This window comes from Lolium perenne, chromosome 2 (assembly GCF_019359855.2).
Source record: "Lolium perenne isolate Kyuss_39 chromosome 2, Kyuss_2.0, whole genome shotgun sequence".
NCBI lineage: Eukaryota > Viridiplantae > Streptophyta > Magnoliopsida > Poales > Poaceae > Lolium > Lolium perenne.
The window spans coordinates 108,486,404-108,499,624 of record NC_067245.2 but is presented as its reverse complement, the minus strand read 5'-3'; the positions used below and the strand labels follow the sequence as shown (position 1 = coordinate 108,499,624).

General features: G+C 49.6%; 2 protein-coding genes across 3 annotated transcripts; both read left to right on the top strand.

Moving 5' to 3' along the window:
- Positions 1–3,368: 3,368 nt before the first annotated feature.
- Positions 3,369–7,032, top strand: LOC127333680 (uncharacterized). Of its 2 annotated transcripts, XM_051360080.2 has the most exons (7): positions 3,371–3,525; positions 3,618–3,682; positions 4,336–5,095; positions 5,413–5,471; positions 5,586–5,714; positions 6,053–6,188; positions 6,505–7,032. In XM_051360080.2, the coding sequence occupies exons 3-7, from the start codon at positions 4,391–4,393 to the stop codon at positions 6,805–6,807; spliced, it is 1,332 nt and encodes a 443-aa protein (XP_051216040.1). In that variant the 5' UTR covers positions 3,371–3,525; positions 3,618–3,682; positions 4,336–4,390; the 3' UTR covers positions 6,808–7,032. The 2 variants fall into 2 exon arrangements, with proteins under 2 accessions (XP_051216039.1, XP_051216040.1); XM_051360079.2 differs by lacking the exon at positions 3,618–3,682 and having other exon boundaries at positions 3,369–3,525.
- A 4,616-nt stretch (positions 7,033–11,648) lies between these two features.
- On the top strand, positions 11,649–13,217 carry LOC127333683 (uncharacterized). The gene has a single exon (XM_051360083.2). The coding sequence runs from the start codon at positions 11,909–11,911 to the stop codon at positions 12,833–12,835; it is 927 nt and encodes a 308-aa protein (XP_051216043.1). The 5' UTR covers positions 11,649–11,908; the 3' UTR covers positions 12,836–13,217.
- The last annotated feature ends 4 nt before the right edge of the window (positions 13,218–13,221 follow it).

Here is a 13,221-nt window from a genome sequence, read left to right as displayed (position 1 = left end):
GCTGAGGATCCTCCCTGTTCCACTCAATTGTTGGCAAGTCATCACCTTCGTAATCGGCTAAAACGAGGCTGTCATTGTTCTCATTCTTCTCTTCATCATCAGTGTCATCAAATCTGGCACCAAAAGCAATATCTTCCATGTATTGATCCTCCATTGCCTGCTTACTGCATCGATCTACCAATTCAGGAAACATCAACTCATCCTCATCATCTTGAGGAGACTGATCCTCAATGTCTGCATCGTCCTCGACATCGATCGTACGAACGATCTGGCTACCACTAGCACTGGGGACAGATGGTGCTGTTGTGGACCTACAAGGAGCGCCGCGGCGCACACTATTAGCAGAGGCAGCAGCAGTAGAGAGACATGATGCCCGACCACCTGATGATGCCCCAGCACCAGATGATGCCCGACCCATGTCCACATGGATACGAATTTTACCGAACCGACAAGAAGCATCCAAAGCAAAAAAAGAATTCCCAGATCGTCGTCGGAAATTAGTGGAACAAATCTTCCCTCCGTGCTGTGGAAATATTTGAAATGAACTGCATCGCCAGAGCTCCAGGTGTACTTATCGTACATGTTAGCTTTCAAATCCCTCAACGAGATGGTGGTTGCAACCATCGCAGGGAAGTTAAACCCATTCTTATAGCGTTTAGAATCACGCGTAAAGCTAGAATCCAGCCTAACCACCAGCCAAAAAGCCAGCGCTGGATCAATCCTATTCGAAAAGCAACGCAGTTAGTTGAGCAACAACGATTGGCGCTCAAAAACTGCCTACTGTTAATTCACATAGGCAGACGATGCTTACCCAGATGGAATCCATGCGTTAGATCCCTCCAATTCCCAATCTTCTCCGCGGTTGAGGGGAAGAATCGGCACATCAGACGGCTGTACAAACTCTACCGCGATAGGGGTAGATCTAGATCTAGTGGAGGCGGAGCCCTCTCCGCCTCCCGGGGGTGGTGGTGGGGGCGGGGGCGGCTCGGCGGCGAACGACGCCATAAGGTAGGAGGGCAGGACAACGTGGCGGCGGAGGGGCGGTGTGTGAGCTCCTCCAGTCTCGGGCGGAGGGGAAAGCTTTGGGTGAGCTCCTCCAATCAACAGTCAACACAGTTCGAAAGAAACGGTCAATTCAAAACCAACGCGGCTCCCTAGCCGTCACCGGTAACGGTCAAGGCCTCTGACCAGACGGCAACCCTCCCGTCCGAGCGTCTGCGAGGGGTTTCAAACTAGAGGGAGGGGAAAACTGAGGAAAAGTTAAGCGGCTGGGGAATACTGAGTACAACAACCAGGGGCACGAAAATAGAAATCCCTTTAAAAAATGATGTCGGGCCCTTTTTTTTGAACAATTCGCCGGGTGAACACACAAGATCAAAGCTGCTATATAAAAAACTGGAGTACAAGCAAGCCCTATGATTACAAAGAATTACACATGGGTCCAAGACAAATAGCAAAGAAGACCCTAGATAAAACTCGACACGCGATCAAGTCCTCCATCGTCTTCTTCCTCCAGTTCCAGCTCCGGCGACGGTCTGCGGCTGCATCTCCGGGGAACAAGCCACTTGGAGACGAAGCGGAGGAGAACACCGACAGCTAGAGCAAGCAGCATCGGAGCGGCAGCCCTACTGCCGTTGAGTCCGACGTGAAGACGGAAGCCGCCTTTGAAACGTCGGAGATGAGCTCCACAGAGAAACCATCACCGCAAGCATACCAATCCCGAGCTCACGCCACCACCATGGGGTATGAGGAATCGAGAGAGGGACCGGCAGCGACGAGTACAACATCATCAGGAAGAAAGAAAGAGCAAGAACTGATCTGCATCTTCGTCCCCCTCGCCACCACGGCCGGTCAGGTCGGAAACCACACCTCAGCTTACCTCCATGCCCCTCCCCCGCCACCATGGCCGGCCAAGGGAGCAGAGAGGCCACCTTCTTCTTCGACTGATGATTCCTAGGCACCTTATCAAAGGCCCGTGCCACCGATGAGCTCCAGACCCAGATCCACCACGGATCTGGAGGGAGACCGCCAGCGACAGGCCACCCGGTGCCGTGCCAGAGCACAGGAGAGGCAAACAGCCCCTGTCACCTCCAGATCAAGTCTCTGACAACCTCCTCGACCCCTCCCCCTCACCACCAAGGCCGGCCAGAAGCGGATGAAGAGGCGTGAGGAAGAGCTTGAAGAAGATGACGCCGGCCTTATTGAAGAGATCGGTTGAGGAGGGCCCCCTGGACTCCGTCCACCGGAGCAGAGAGGGGAGCCACCAACGCTTGGCCCGCTCTGGAAGTAGCCAAGAACCAGAGCTTCTACTCCTAACCTAACCAGCAAAACGCCGGGAGACTAAACCTAACCTAGAAAACTAAGGCTGGCGCCTCTCCTCCGCCACCTCCGGCCGGCATCGCCACCGGGATCGGGCCAGATCTCGCGAAAGCGTGTGTAGCTACTGTAGCGGGCGGAGAGGAGGGATGGGGGAAAGTGTGCAGCTCATGTCGGGCCCTTTTGAAAATGATTTCGGACCATATAGGTCAAAAATAGGCAAGACATCAGTTGGTGTGACATAGGCCATAAAAAACTAGCCAACTCAACTGGCATGTCATGCACTTATAAGCCAACCTAAACAGCACAACTACAAGGAGGCGTAACTGGTTGAAAGTTTTCTTAGAGACCAGAAAAGACTGAAGGTTAGCGTAAGGGCCATTTATTTAGAACAAAAAACTCATATTTTATGCATCCGAGGACCCTATCCGTGCGTGTATCCAGCTGACCATGTTGAGCGTGAGAGAAATCTGACTGTGGCGGACGCTGTTCAGGAAAATATCTAGACTATTTTCGAGAAAGAAATTTTCACCTTCAGTGTATATAAAATGGACCCAAAATGTTGCTGATAACCACTGGATTAATGGTTCTTTTCCCGCGGGGACAGCGGAGTAAATTGTGTCCATGAGACTGGCTAGTACGAGCAAAGCGACATGTGGAGACGTGGAGTGAAGACAAGGCTAGCCACGCACGGCGTCTCCTGTGTAATCCTGTCTCTTTGACCTCTAGCTGCAACCGCGGCTGCTTCCTGGACTCTTTTTTTTTTTTGAGAACGCAGACGCTCACATACACGTGTATATACTCACGGAGAGATGAAGACAATGCAGCAGGGTTGGTTATCTAATTGGCATTTCCCGATTCGCAAAATCCGATAACGTACCTATATGAGTGGGATGGATACCCCTATGAACGCACACACGCACACCCTACAACGTCGTCTTCCACTGAATAAATATTCCGCCTTAATGAGACACACAGATGTTAAATCTGATATTTAAACTCTGGTAGGCTGGGGTACAACCTAACAACCACACTCCTAATCACCCAACCTCAACCTCAGGTTGGTTCTCACTTCCTGGACTCTTTGTTGCCTCGAGACGAAGAAAGGTAGCTAGCTGCCTCCTCTGGTTTCGCTACTCTTCGTCTGCGCCCCAGACCGAGTGGGCGCTACCTACTCGTCTCCGATGCCTCTCTCCAGCCCGCTTCAAGGTACTAACATATAGCTTGTCTTCAGATTGCCTTCTCTCTCAGTATCCTACCTGATTGCCTTCCCTTCCCCTCGGGTTGGTTGGTGTCGGAAGGTTTCCGTTGCTTGGCTTGCTTCGTGTTCCAACCGCCGCAAGTCCTACAAGACAAGATTGTTTCGGTAATTTCCATCTTGCTAGAACTGCAGCGGGAATGAATACTGGTATTTGATGGATAGAGGTTCTTGTTCCTTGATCCTGCCTGGCCCGCCACTCTGCCCCCCTTTGAGCAATTAGTTGTCTCAGCTGAGCAAATCCCTAATTTAATCGATGAATCTCCCAGCCGGAATTTGATTTCCGCCCCCGCTTGATTTCGTGCAATTTCCCATTGCCCATAGGCCATAGCGTTGACCATTCCCATTTCTATTCCAAATTTATCCCCAGTTTAGCATTTCGTCCCAGCCATAACCTTGCCCCAATACCAACAGAAGAGAGACTAGGGGTATGTTTGGTTCATGACATAGCATGCCTTACCAAAAAAATTGGGTATGTTTCGTTCATGACGTAGCATGCCTTACCAAAATTTTGGCAACTATTGGCAGCCAAAATATTGGTTGGAGATTCCTTAGTCCCATGTTGGCCAAAAAGTTGGCAAGATTTGTGAAGGAAATGTGAGAAGAGTTGGCAAGATTCCATAGGCAACCAAAATTTTGGCAGCCAACCAAACAGAGACCAAAATATCGGGCTGCCAAAATATTGATAGGGAAAATTTGGGCACCAACCAAACATACCCTAGGTAAATGTCTCTTGAATAATCCAACTTTTTTTTTTGCAGCCCTTTCATTTTTCGGTGTGGCCACAACACTGAGTTCTGAAGTTCCACCGATGTGATGTCCATCGCGTGCTGCTTACCGGTCGTCGAATGCGTGTACTGCCTGGCATGTACACGGTGGGTGTGGCAGCGCTGCCTCCACACCACTGGCTACGACAGCGAGACCTGGGGCCTCGCGTCGTCGGGGGAGTTCGAGCCTGTGCCCCGGCTATGCCGATTCATACTCGCAGTCTACGAGGATGACCTTGAAGATCCGCAATGGGCGCCTCCGGGGGGCTATGGCATCGAGCCCCGGTGGGTGGTGCGCCGGAGGACATACGAGCACACGCAGGGTCATGCTCCGACATACCTGTTGTACGTCGACCACCGGCATTCCGACGTCGTGCTCGCCGTTCGGGGGATGGACATGGCGAAAGAGAGCGACTACGGTGTGTTGCTGGACAACAGGATCGGGCAGAGGAGGTTCGACGGCGGCTACGTGCACAATGGGCTGCTCAATGCTGCCGAGTGGGTGTTTGATGCTGAGTGTGATGTGCTGAGGGACCTGCTGCACAGGAATCCTGGCTACACGCTCACCTTCGCAGGGCATTCTCTTGGTTCCGGTGTCGTGGCCATGCTGGCACTGGTGGCAGTGCAAAATAGGGAGCGGCTGGGTGGCGTGGAGAGGAACAGGATACGGTGCTTCGCGATGGCGCCTCCCAGGTGTATGTCGCTCAATTTGGCGGTCCGTTATGCGGATGTTATTAACGCAGTTATTCTTCAGGTGAGACTCCAGTACCAGTTAGTACCACACCAATGTAGTAATTTGTTATACCTTCATTCTAAGTGTTTAGGCAATACACTATTACATATTTGCTTGGTGTTCAGGTATATCCCTGACACTTCAAAGTTAAAAGTTATGTTTCGCTCTCATTATACCCATTCTTCTTTTTGTAGCCAGACAATATGCTCTGCTATTGAAAGCATATGCTGAGTTTTACTTTGGCCGTTAGCGATACAATAATTAATTCCGTTATTGCCATTTTCTGCTGTCAACAATCCAACTGAATATGCTCTTTGATATTTGTATTTGATCCACAGGATGATTTTCTGCCCCGCACAGACATTCCTTTGGAAGATATCATCAAGTCACTCTTCTGGTAGTGAAACTTTCTTCTTTTGTAATATGTCAACATGTAATACATGCCTGCAGAGGTTTATTGTCCTCTAGTCTACATCTTTTCAGGGTGCCTGATGCAGTCCTCTTTGTACAGCTTGCCATGCCTGCTATGCGGTAATTGCCTCATAGACACATGTATACCTGAAAGTGTCATGTTGAGAGATCCAAGGCGTCTGTATGCACCGGGCCGTCTTTACCACATCGTTGAAAGGAAACCTTTCAGGTATATGATTTTTCCTGCCCTTTCGAAACCTTCTGCCCATCCAGTCATCCTAATGCTACTCATGAAAACAAGAATAACCATGTGAAGTTCCCTTCCAGAAACATGAAGGATAACCAGTGAACAGGTCTAAGCACTATATGCATTTATTTTGTCTTCAGAAAATATGACCCAAAAACTGCCATTTTATCTTTTAGCTTTATAACGGAATGTTGCGATTAGGAGATATTGTCCTTCATTTTTGAACAATTTTGTTTTTATTAGTACTACCAACTGATTAGCTCGTGCAACTATGAAATATTTTGATTGATATTTTTAGTATCTTGAAACAATTGCTGCAGGTGTGGAAGATATCCGCCTGCCGTAAGAACAGCGGTTCCAGTTGATGGTAGATTTGAGCACATTGTTCTTTCTTGCAACGCAATTTCTGACCATGCTATTATCTGGATAGAAAGGGAAGCCCAAAGAGCTATAGATGTAAGCTTGAGCCTATCCTCCTCTTACTGAGCAACCCACCATGAAAATATCATTCACATATTTTACTTTCCAAACATGGTAGTAATTAACGGCAAGTCCTCATTGCCACCTAGCACTATTGCACAATTAATCAAGCGTAAAATTTTGAAACAGAATGTTGCACCAATTTTCCATGGCACCTTCTTTCAGCATCAGACCTTTTTGACCACAAACCAAATATTCTTTTTTATAAACACCACCTTTGCATATAGAGTTATTGTGATGTGCCATTTTGGTGCTCACAAATTTCAACAAAATAACAGCTTCCGCATTTCAGTTGATGTTGGAGAGCGAGAGAACCATGATAGCGCCTGAGAATCAAAGGATGGATGCTGAAACCACCTTAACAAGGGATCACGGTGAGGAGCACCAGGCGGCCTTGAGGCGCGCTGCTACGCTAGGAATCGCGGATGTTAATCTGCCGTCACCATACGGTACGTTTAATGAAAACATGACCCTTGAGCCGGATGAGGGGTCTCCAGTCCTGTCTGAGAGCGGCAGACGCAGAACGGTCTGGAATGAGTGGATCGCGAGGATATTTGAGAAGGATGAATCCGGGCAAATGGTTCCACGAAGATGATCTAGTCTTGTGTCGAAATTAGAAATCTGTACAGCTGATTCTTGGTACGTAGTTGATCCTTTCACGGGCTCAAGCCTGTTTTGGAAACATACAACCTGTCACAAGCATGTTCATCCGGGCAAACAGTGTTGAAGGAAGTAGGGATCGTTGTTGTAGGTGAGTAGGTCAAGGTATTTATAGGTGAAGAGTATATATTGATCAATTTATTTTGCCTTCTAGCTCAAATTTTGTCATTTTAAGCATCATATATTTTTGATTTTGGGACAATTTTGTGGATGGACTTTTTTGACGGATTTTTTTTTGGATGGTTGGTCCTTGCTCCCCAGGACCTCCACGCTCCCATATATATAGCCCAGGTTTGGCTTATAAATGACTCACACATGGGCCTCCAAGGGACTACTCTAGACTTTACTAGGACCCATGTTTGCTCTCTTTTTTTGCATGGTAATACTGTGGAATTGTGTGGAAAGATGCGTGCCCCTTTCGGGCCATCGGTTGCGTGTTATATAGGTAGGGAAAAGCCCCCTACGTGGCAGTACAAGAGAGGTATGTGTACGGTCGGAGTACTACTCCGTACACCAGCTTACATAGTATGCATGTTTCCCAACAGAGAGAGGAGCAGGCCCCCATACATCAGAAAAGACTTGTTCCAAAGGAACAGTGGATCTACTGGTAGAGATGGGGTATGGTAACTGATGACTCTTGGCGAGCTGACAAGAGTCACAGACATAAGGAGGACTGTCGGGGGTGTAATCTATCTTATTTCTCCTACAGACTTGTTGAACAATAAAAGACGATGGATGGCCTAGACGACGATGCCATGTAGAGGATGATGGCTTTATTGTGATGAAGGCATGCTTGGAGGACTCGGTGGTGAGAGGCATCAAAGGATAGAGACCACCATAGCAAGGTCCTTTAAACAGTATGCGTTGTGTTGCTTGGTCCTTGATGCTTGGTCCTTGATGAGAAAAAAGAAAGGATGAAACTCAATGAACACATGATTATCAAGAGTAAAACGATGAACTGATAGGAGATTTTTGGATGCACTAGGGACATGCAATATGGAATTGAGAGTGAAAGAATTTTTAGGGGTGCGCAACATTGAATGACCAATATGACTAATATGCATGCCTGTGCCTTCAGCAGTGCGCACACGATCCTCACCACGATACTGATCATGAGTAGTCAGCTTGTGCAGTTCGCCAGTAATATGATCAGTAGCACCAGTGTCATAATACCAATTTGAGTCCACTCCATGTGCAGCAAAATTGGCATCCTTCTTGCCACGGTTATCATCATAGCGCCACCAACAATCACGAACGGGATGCCCATGAATGGAGCAGATCTGACAGGTGGTGTCAACGTAAGGAGTGGGTTGGCGATCACGACGGCGATCGTCGCGGCAATCATCACGCCGGTAGCCATCATCACGGCGGCGGGGACGATCATCATCATCGCGGCGACCCTGTTAGCCACCACCATCACGGCGGCCCCAGTCTTCACGCCAACCGCGATTGTCACGGTGGTCCCAGTCTTCGCGGCGACCGCGGTAGTCACCACGGCCACGGTCATCACCGCGACCACGGTCATCATATTGTTGTTGTCGTGGGCGATCATCATACTGCTGTTGGCGCGGGCGATCAGGAGCACGCGGAGGAGCATTGTTGCCACGCCGAGCAACATTAGCCGAGGAAGAAAAACCCACATCTTCAGTTTTATGCATGCTATCATAGGTTTGAACTTGACTTAGTAACTCAGAAAATGTAGTGCCAGGATTTGCATTAACAGCAGTACGTAAATTATTGTAATGACTACCAAGACCACAAAGTATATACCAGACAAGATCACCTTCATCAAGAGGTTTCCCAATTGCAGCAAGTTCAGATGCAATACACTTCATCTTGGCAAAGTATTTTTCAGCAGAGAGATCATTCTTACGAGTGTCATTGAGAGCCAAGCGGAGTTGTTGGACACGAGACTTGGAGGAGGAGGACACATACTCGTTGATAGCCGCCCATGCCTTGGCAGAAGACTCCATGCCAACAACATGTACAAGCACATCGGGAGACAAGGCATTGAGGATCCATCGGAGGACGTGTTGGTCACGGGAGATCCATGCCGCATGCTCAGGATTGGGGATGGTAACCTTCTTGTGGTTGACATCTTCAGTCTCAAAGCTCCTCGGGTGGCTTATCATTACCCTCAACAAGATCCAGAACATGGGCACCACGGAGAGCAGGGATCACAAGCGCCTTCCAAATAAGAGCATTGTCCCGTGTTAAGAGCTGTGACGGGGCTGCACCAAGAGCAGCAGCAAGGTTGGTCACCGAGGATGTTGATGAAGACATGGCCGTCAAAGACGTGTAGACGCAGCGACGGCTGAAAGTAGTGGCGGCGTGGATGTTGGGTGTAGGATTTGAACGCGGCGGCGGCTAGGAGAGCGGCGGCGGCGTGGTTTTGTATGTAGGATTTGAAAGCGGCGGCGTGGTTTTGTATGTAGGGTTTGGTTGCGGCAGCAGCTAGGAGAGCGGCAGCGGCGGTGGTTTTCGGCTTGATTGTATTGGATTTGTGGCGGCGGCAAGTAGCGGCGGCAGCAGACGATTTTGTTGTGTGTTTTGACGAGGCGGCGACGGCGAGCGGCGGCGGCAGGATGCGGCGGCGGCGTCGGGCTGTTTTTAGGGTTTGATAGCTAGAGTCGGGAAGAGACCCGCTCTGATACCATGTGGAATTGTGTGGAACGATGCGTGCCCTTTCGGGCCATCGGTTGCGTGTTATATAGGTAGGGAAAAGCCCCCTACGTGGCAGTACAAGAGAGGTACGTGTACGGTCGGAGTACTACATGGTATAGATGAGATACAAAGTAGTTACGCCGATCTTACAGATTTGGAAAGATAGGATAAACCTATGTGACAAACCAACGCCTATCCATCTTCTTCGGCACCACTGTAGCACCAAGGAAAAAATGGACAGATCACCTCTTCACGTGAGCTCGACGCAGCTCCATCGCTGACCATCAGCTTTTCGGACCTCCAATGTAGTTTGCCATAGGACAAACCATTGCCGTTGAAAGAATCAGACCAGGGCAGCATGTCCCTGAACACACCATCAAACTTCAGCACTGGCACCCACGCACGACGATGTCGGAGTAGGGAACCAGAACCATCAGCCTTCAACCACGAACCCACCACAAGGTGCACCATCTTCCAGCTGTCACCAGTGCAGACCACCGTCTGCACGTACTCCTGGACAAATCCTCTCTGCTCCACCTTGGCGCCGGAGACAACGCCGCAGCAACAGGGACAGAACAGGAGGAAAAACCCATCTGATGGAGCCATCGCCGCCGCCTCGCCTACACCATCCATGAACCGTAAAGCCACCGCACACAGTGCCACCAACTCCGAGACGCCGCCATGGAGAACAGCGCCGGTGTGGGAGAAGAGTTGAGGCAGATTTATTTGCCCGGGCGCCGCTCCCACCACCCCAACGGCGCGACATGCCAGAGAACTCCTAGCCCTAAATACCATGCAAAAAACAGCGTCCCCCTCCCTCCTACCGCTGGAGCGGCAAGCGGAAGGAGAGGGGCCAGCACAGACGCCGGAGATTGGAGCAGGAAAGACTTTCCGCCGCCACCGCCTGGGAGACGCGGAAGACCTAACTCTCCCTCAGGATGCTTAGGCGTCGCCCGATTAGACCTTGTTTGCTCTGTGGATGATGAGGTTGTTGAGTCCCGTGCGTTGGGCGCCTGAGGCTCTGTTTGACCAAAAAAAAAAAATCAACTTTCTCACCAGCTTGGGGGCTGATGATCCTGAATCGGGCAAGACGATTTGTTGCCTTTGAAGGAGCGTACAATCGCGAAACAGAGGCCACCCAAGAAGGTGGATCTAGTATCTTCAAGAGCAAACGCAATAAGAGTGGTTCTACCATAAAAGCCTTTGTGGCATCGAGCGGCACGATCGGTGAGAGCCACTTGTAAAAAAAAAAAAAAAAAAAAAAAAAACTTGTGGCTGTTTTATTGAAATGTGCCACTATGGCTCTATCTTGTCATTTTCATCTATATAGAACTTTTTTGCACGGGCAATGTTCCCGGAGGGCCGACAAGATGCTCCACAATTCTAGGAGGTGGTACGAATTGCAATAAGTACCTCAAGAAACATGAAAATTGTCTAGTCATACGGATGTTACTTTTGGAAACACGACCAAGTCCATCCGGGTTTTTTTTTGGAAACACGATCAAGTCCATCTGCCTCACCGCCGAAGTCCATAGATGAATTTCGTCGCTGGTCATTGCCAGGGACAAAATGACTTCGGATGAAAAAGGTGAAAAACGTTGTCGCTCCACCGTCAAAGATGGGCTTACACTGTTGGAAGTTGAACATACGCCTCCATAGTGCTGCAAGATGGCGTCCATTTGGCACGAAAGATCGGTGGTCCTCACCGTAGTGCATCTCTTTGTCACAGAAGATAGTCCCTGCCTCAGCTACTAAGCTTTAACTCCTAGAACACCGATACTACTATGCGTTGACTTTCACCAAAAAAATTGAACCAAAAATTTGAAACTATTTTGTACACCAGAAATCCGTGTTCTATTAGAAAAACAAGCTAAAATAGGTTAATACGGCTTGAATCGTCCACAAATGCAAAGGTGTGTAGGTACCACACATAGCAAATCCACTCGCTTATAAGGAAAGCTAACAAATATAACATAAATAATTAATTTTAACTAAATAATTAAACACTGGTTCGCAAAATATAGCAAGGCAATGAACATATATTACCGGAAAAAAGGAAAAAAAAGGAAACAGGAAAATAAACAAAAAAAAGGAAAATAAGCAAAAGAATTGCGGCTGACCTTATTGGGCCGTCCCACTAGCTGAAACGGGCACGCGGCTGAATAAGTTGTACAAGGAAACCCGATGCAAAGAAACAGAAAACGCGCTATCACCCGCGCAAATCCGAGTACCCGACGAAATCTTAAACCCGCTCGAAGTCGGAGACGAGCGTAACTTGAATCAGTGTATAAAGGCAGGAGAGACCCGCGAGGTTGCCCTGCAGTTCCATTAGACTGTTCTTGTGTTCCGATCCCAGACGCTTTCCGCCGCGGATGATGCCGAGCATGGCATCGATCTTGCCGGCGCGCGGGGGCGCAATGCCGTCGGGGAATCAAGCTTTCGACTACTTCTTGGTGGTGGACTTCGAGGCGACCTGCGAGAAAGACAAGCGGATCTACCCGCAAGAGATCATCGAGTTCCCCTCGGTTCTCGTCAATGGCACCACCGGCCGCATCGAGTCCGCCTTCCGAAGATACGTCCGTCCCAAGTACCGCCCTGTGCTGACGGAGTTTTGCGGGGACCTCACCGGCATCCATCAGGAGGACGTCGACGGAGGCGTGGATCTCGGGGATGCGCTCTTGCTGCACGACTCCTGGCTCAAGGCGGCAACGGGAGCCAGGAAATGCATCCGCTTGGCCGTCGTGACCTGGGGCGACTGGGATTGCCGCACCATGCTCGAATCCGAGTGCCTCTTCAAGGGGATCGCCAAGCCCACCTACTTCGATCGCTGGATCAACCTCAGGATCCCATTCGCGGCGGCGCTCGGCACCGGAGGTCGGACCACTTTGCAGGAGGCGGTCCGGGCGGCGGGGCTCGAGTGGGAGGGCCGCCTGCACTGCGGGCTCGACGACGCGCGCAACACCGCGCGCCTTCTCGTCGAGCTCATGCGGCGCGGTGCCAAGATCGAGATCACCGGCTCGCTGGCACCGCCGCCGATCCAAGAGCACGAGCAGCAACAACAACAACAGAAACCTCACGTAAGCCCGCGCTGGATTACCAGCTCGCCGATCCATCAGCAGAAGCCTCACATAAGTCCGTGCGGTGGCGCCTTGGGGGCGTGCTTCTGCTACTGTGGGGTGGCAAGCAGAGGAGGCGTTGTAGCTGTGCCAGGGCCAATGCAGGGGAAGTGCTTCTTGGGGTGTGGCAACTGGACGCCGGCCATGGGAGCCTTCTGCCCCTACTTTGTCTGGAGCAACTGAACGAGCAACTTCCACTGATTGAGATTTCAGACAAAGTTCAGATGATTGCTTGTGTTAACTGTAACAGTTGTCAAGAATCGATCGCAGCTTAATTCTAGAGTGAATTGGTAGCTGAGATGAATGTGACCTAGATACTCTTAGCTTAGATGATTCTTACTGTGAGACCTAGCTATCATAGCCTCGGCTGATTCTGTGTGAATTGGTCACTCCAACCTATCTATTTTTTTATGTAATCGGTCTCTGAACTATTAAAATTTAATATAGAAGATTTGATTTAAGTTTCATACTGTACTTCTTTCTTCAATATCGAGCAGCAATTTTCTTCTAATTAAATCCATCAACTTGTGATTAAAATTGAATAATTGCTGACGGTAGCTGACGAAGAC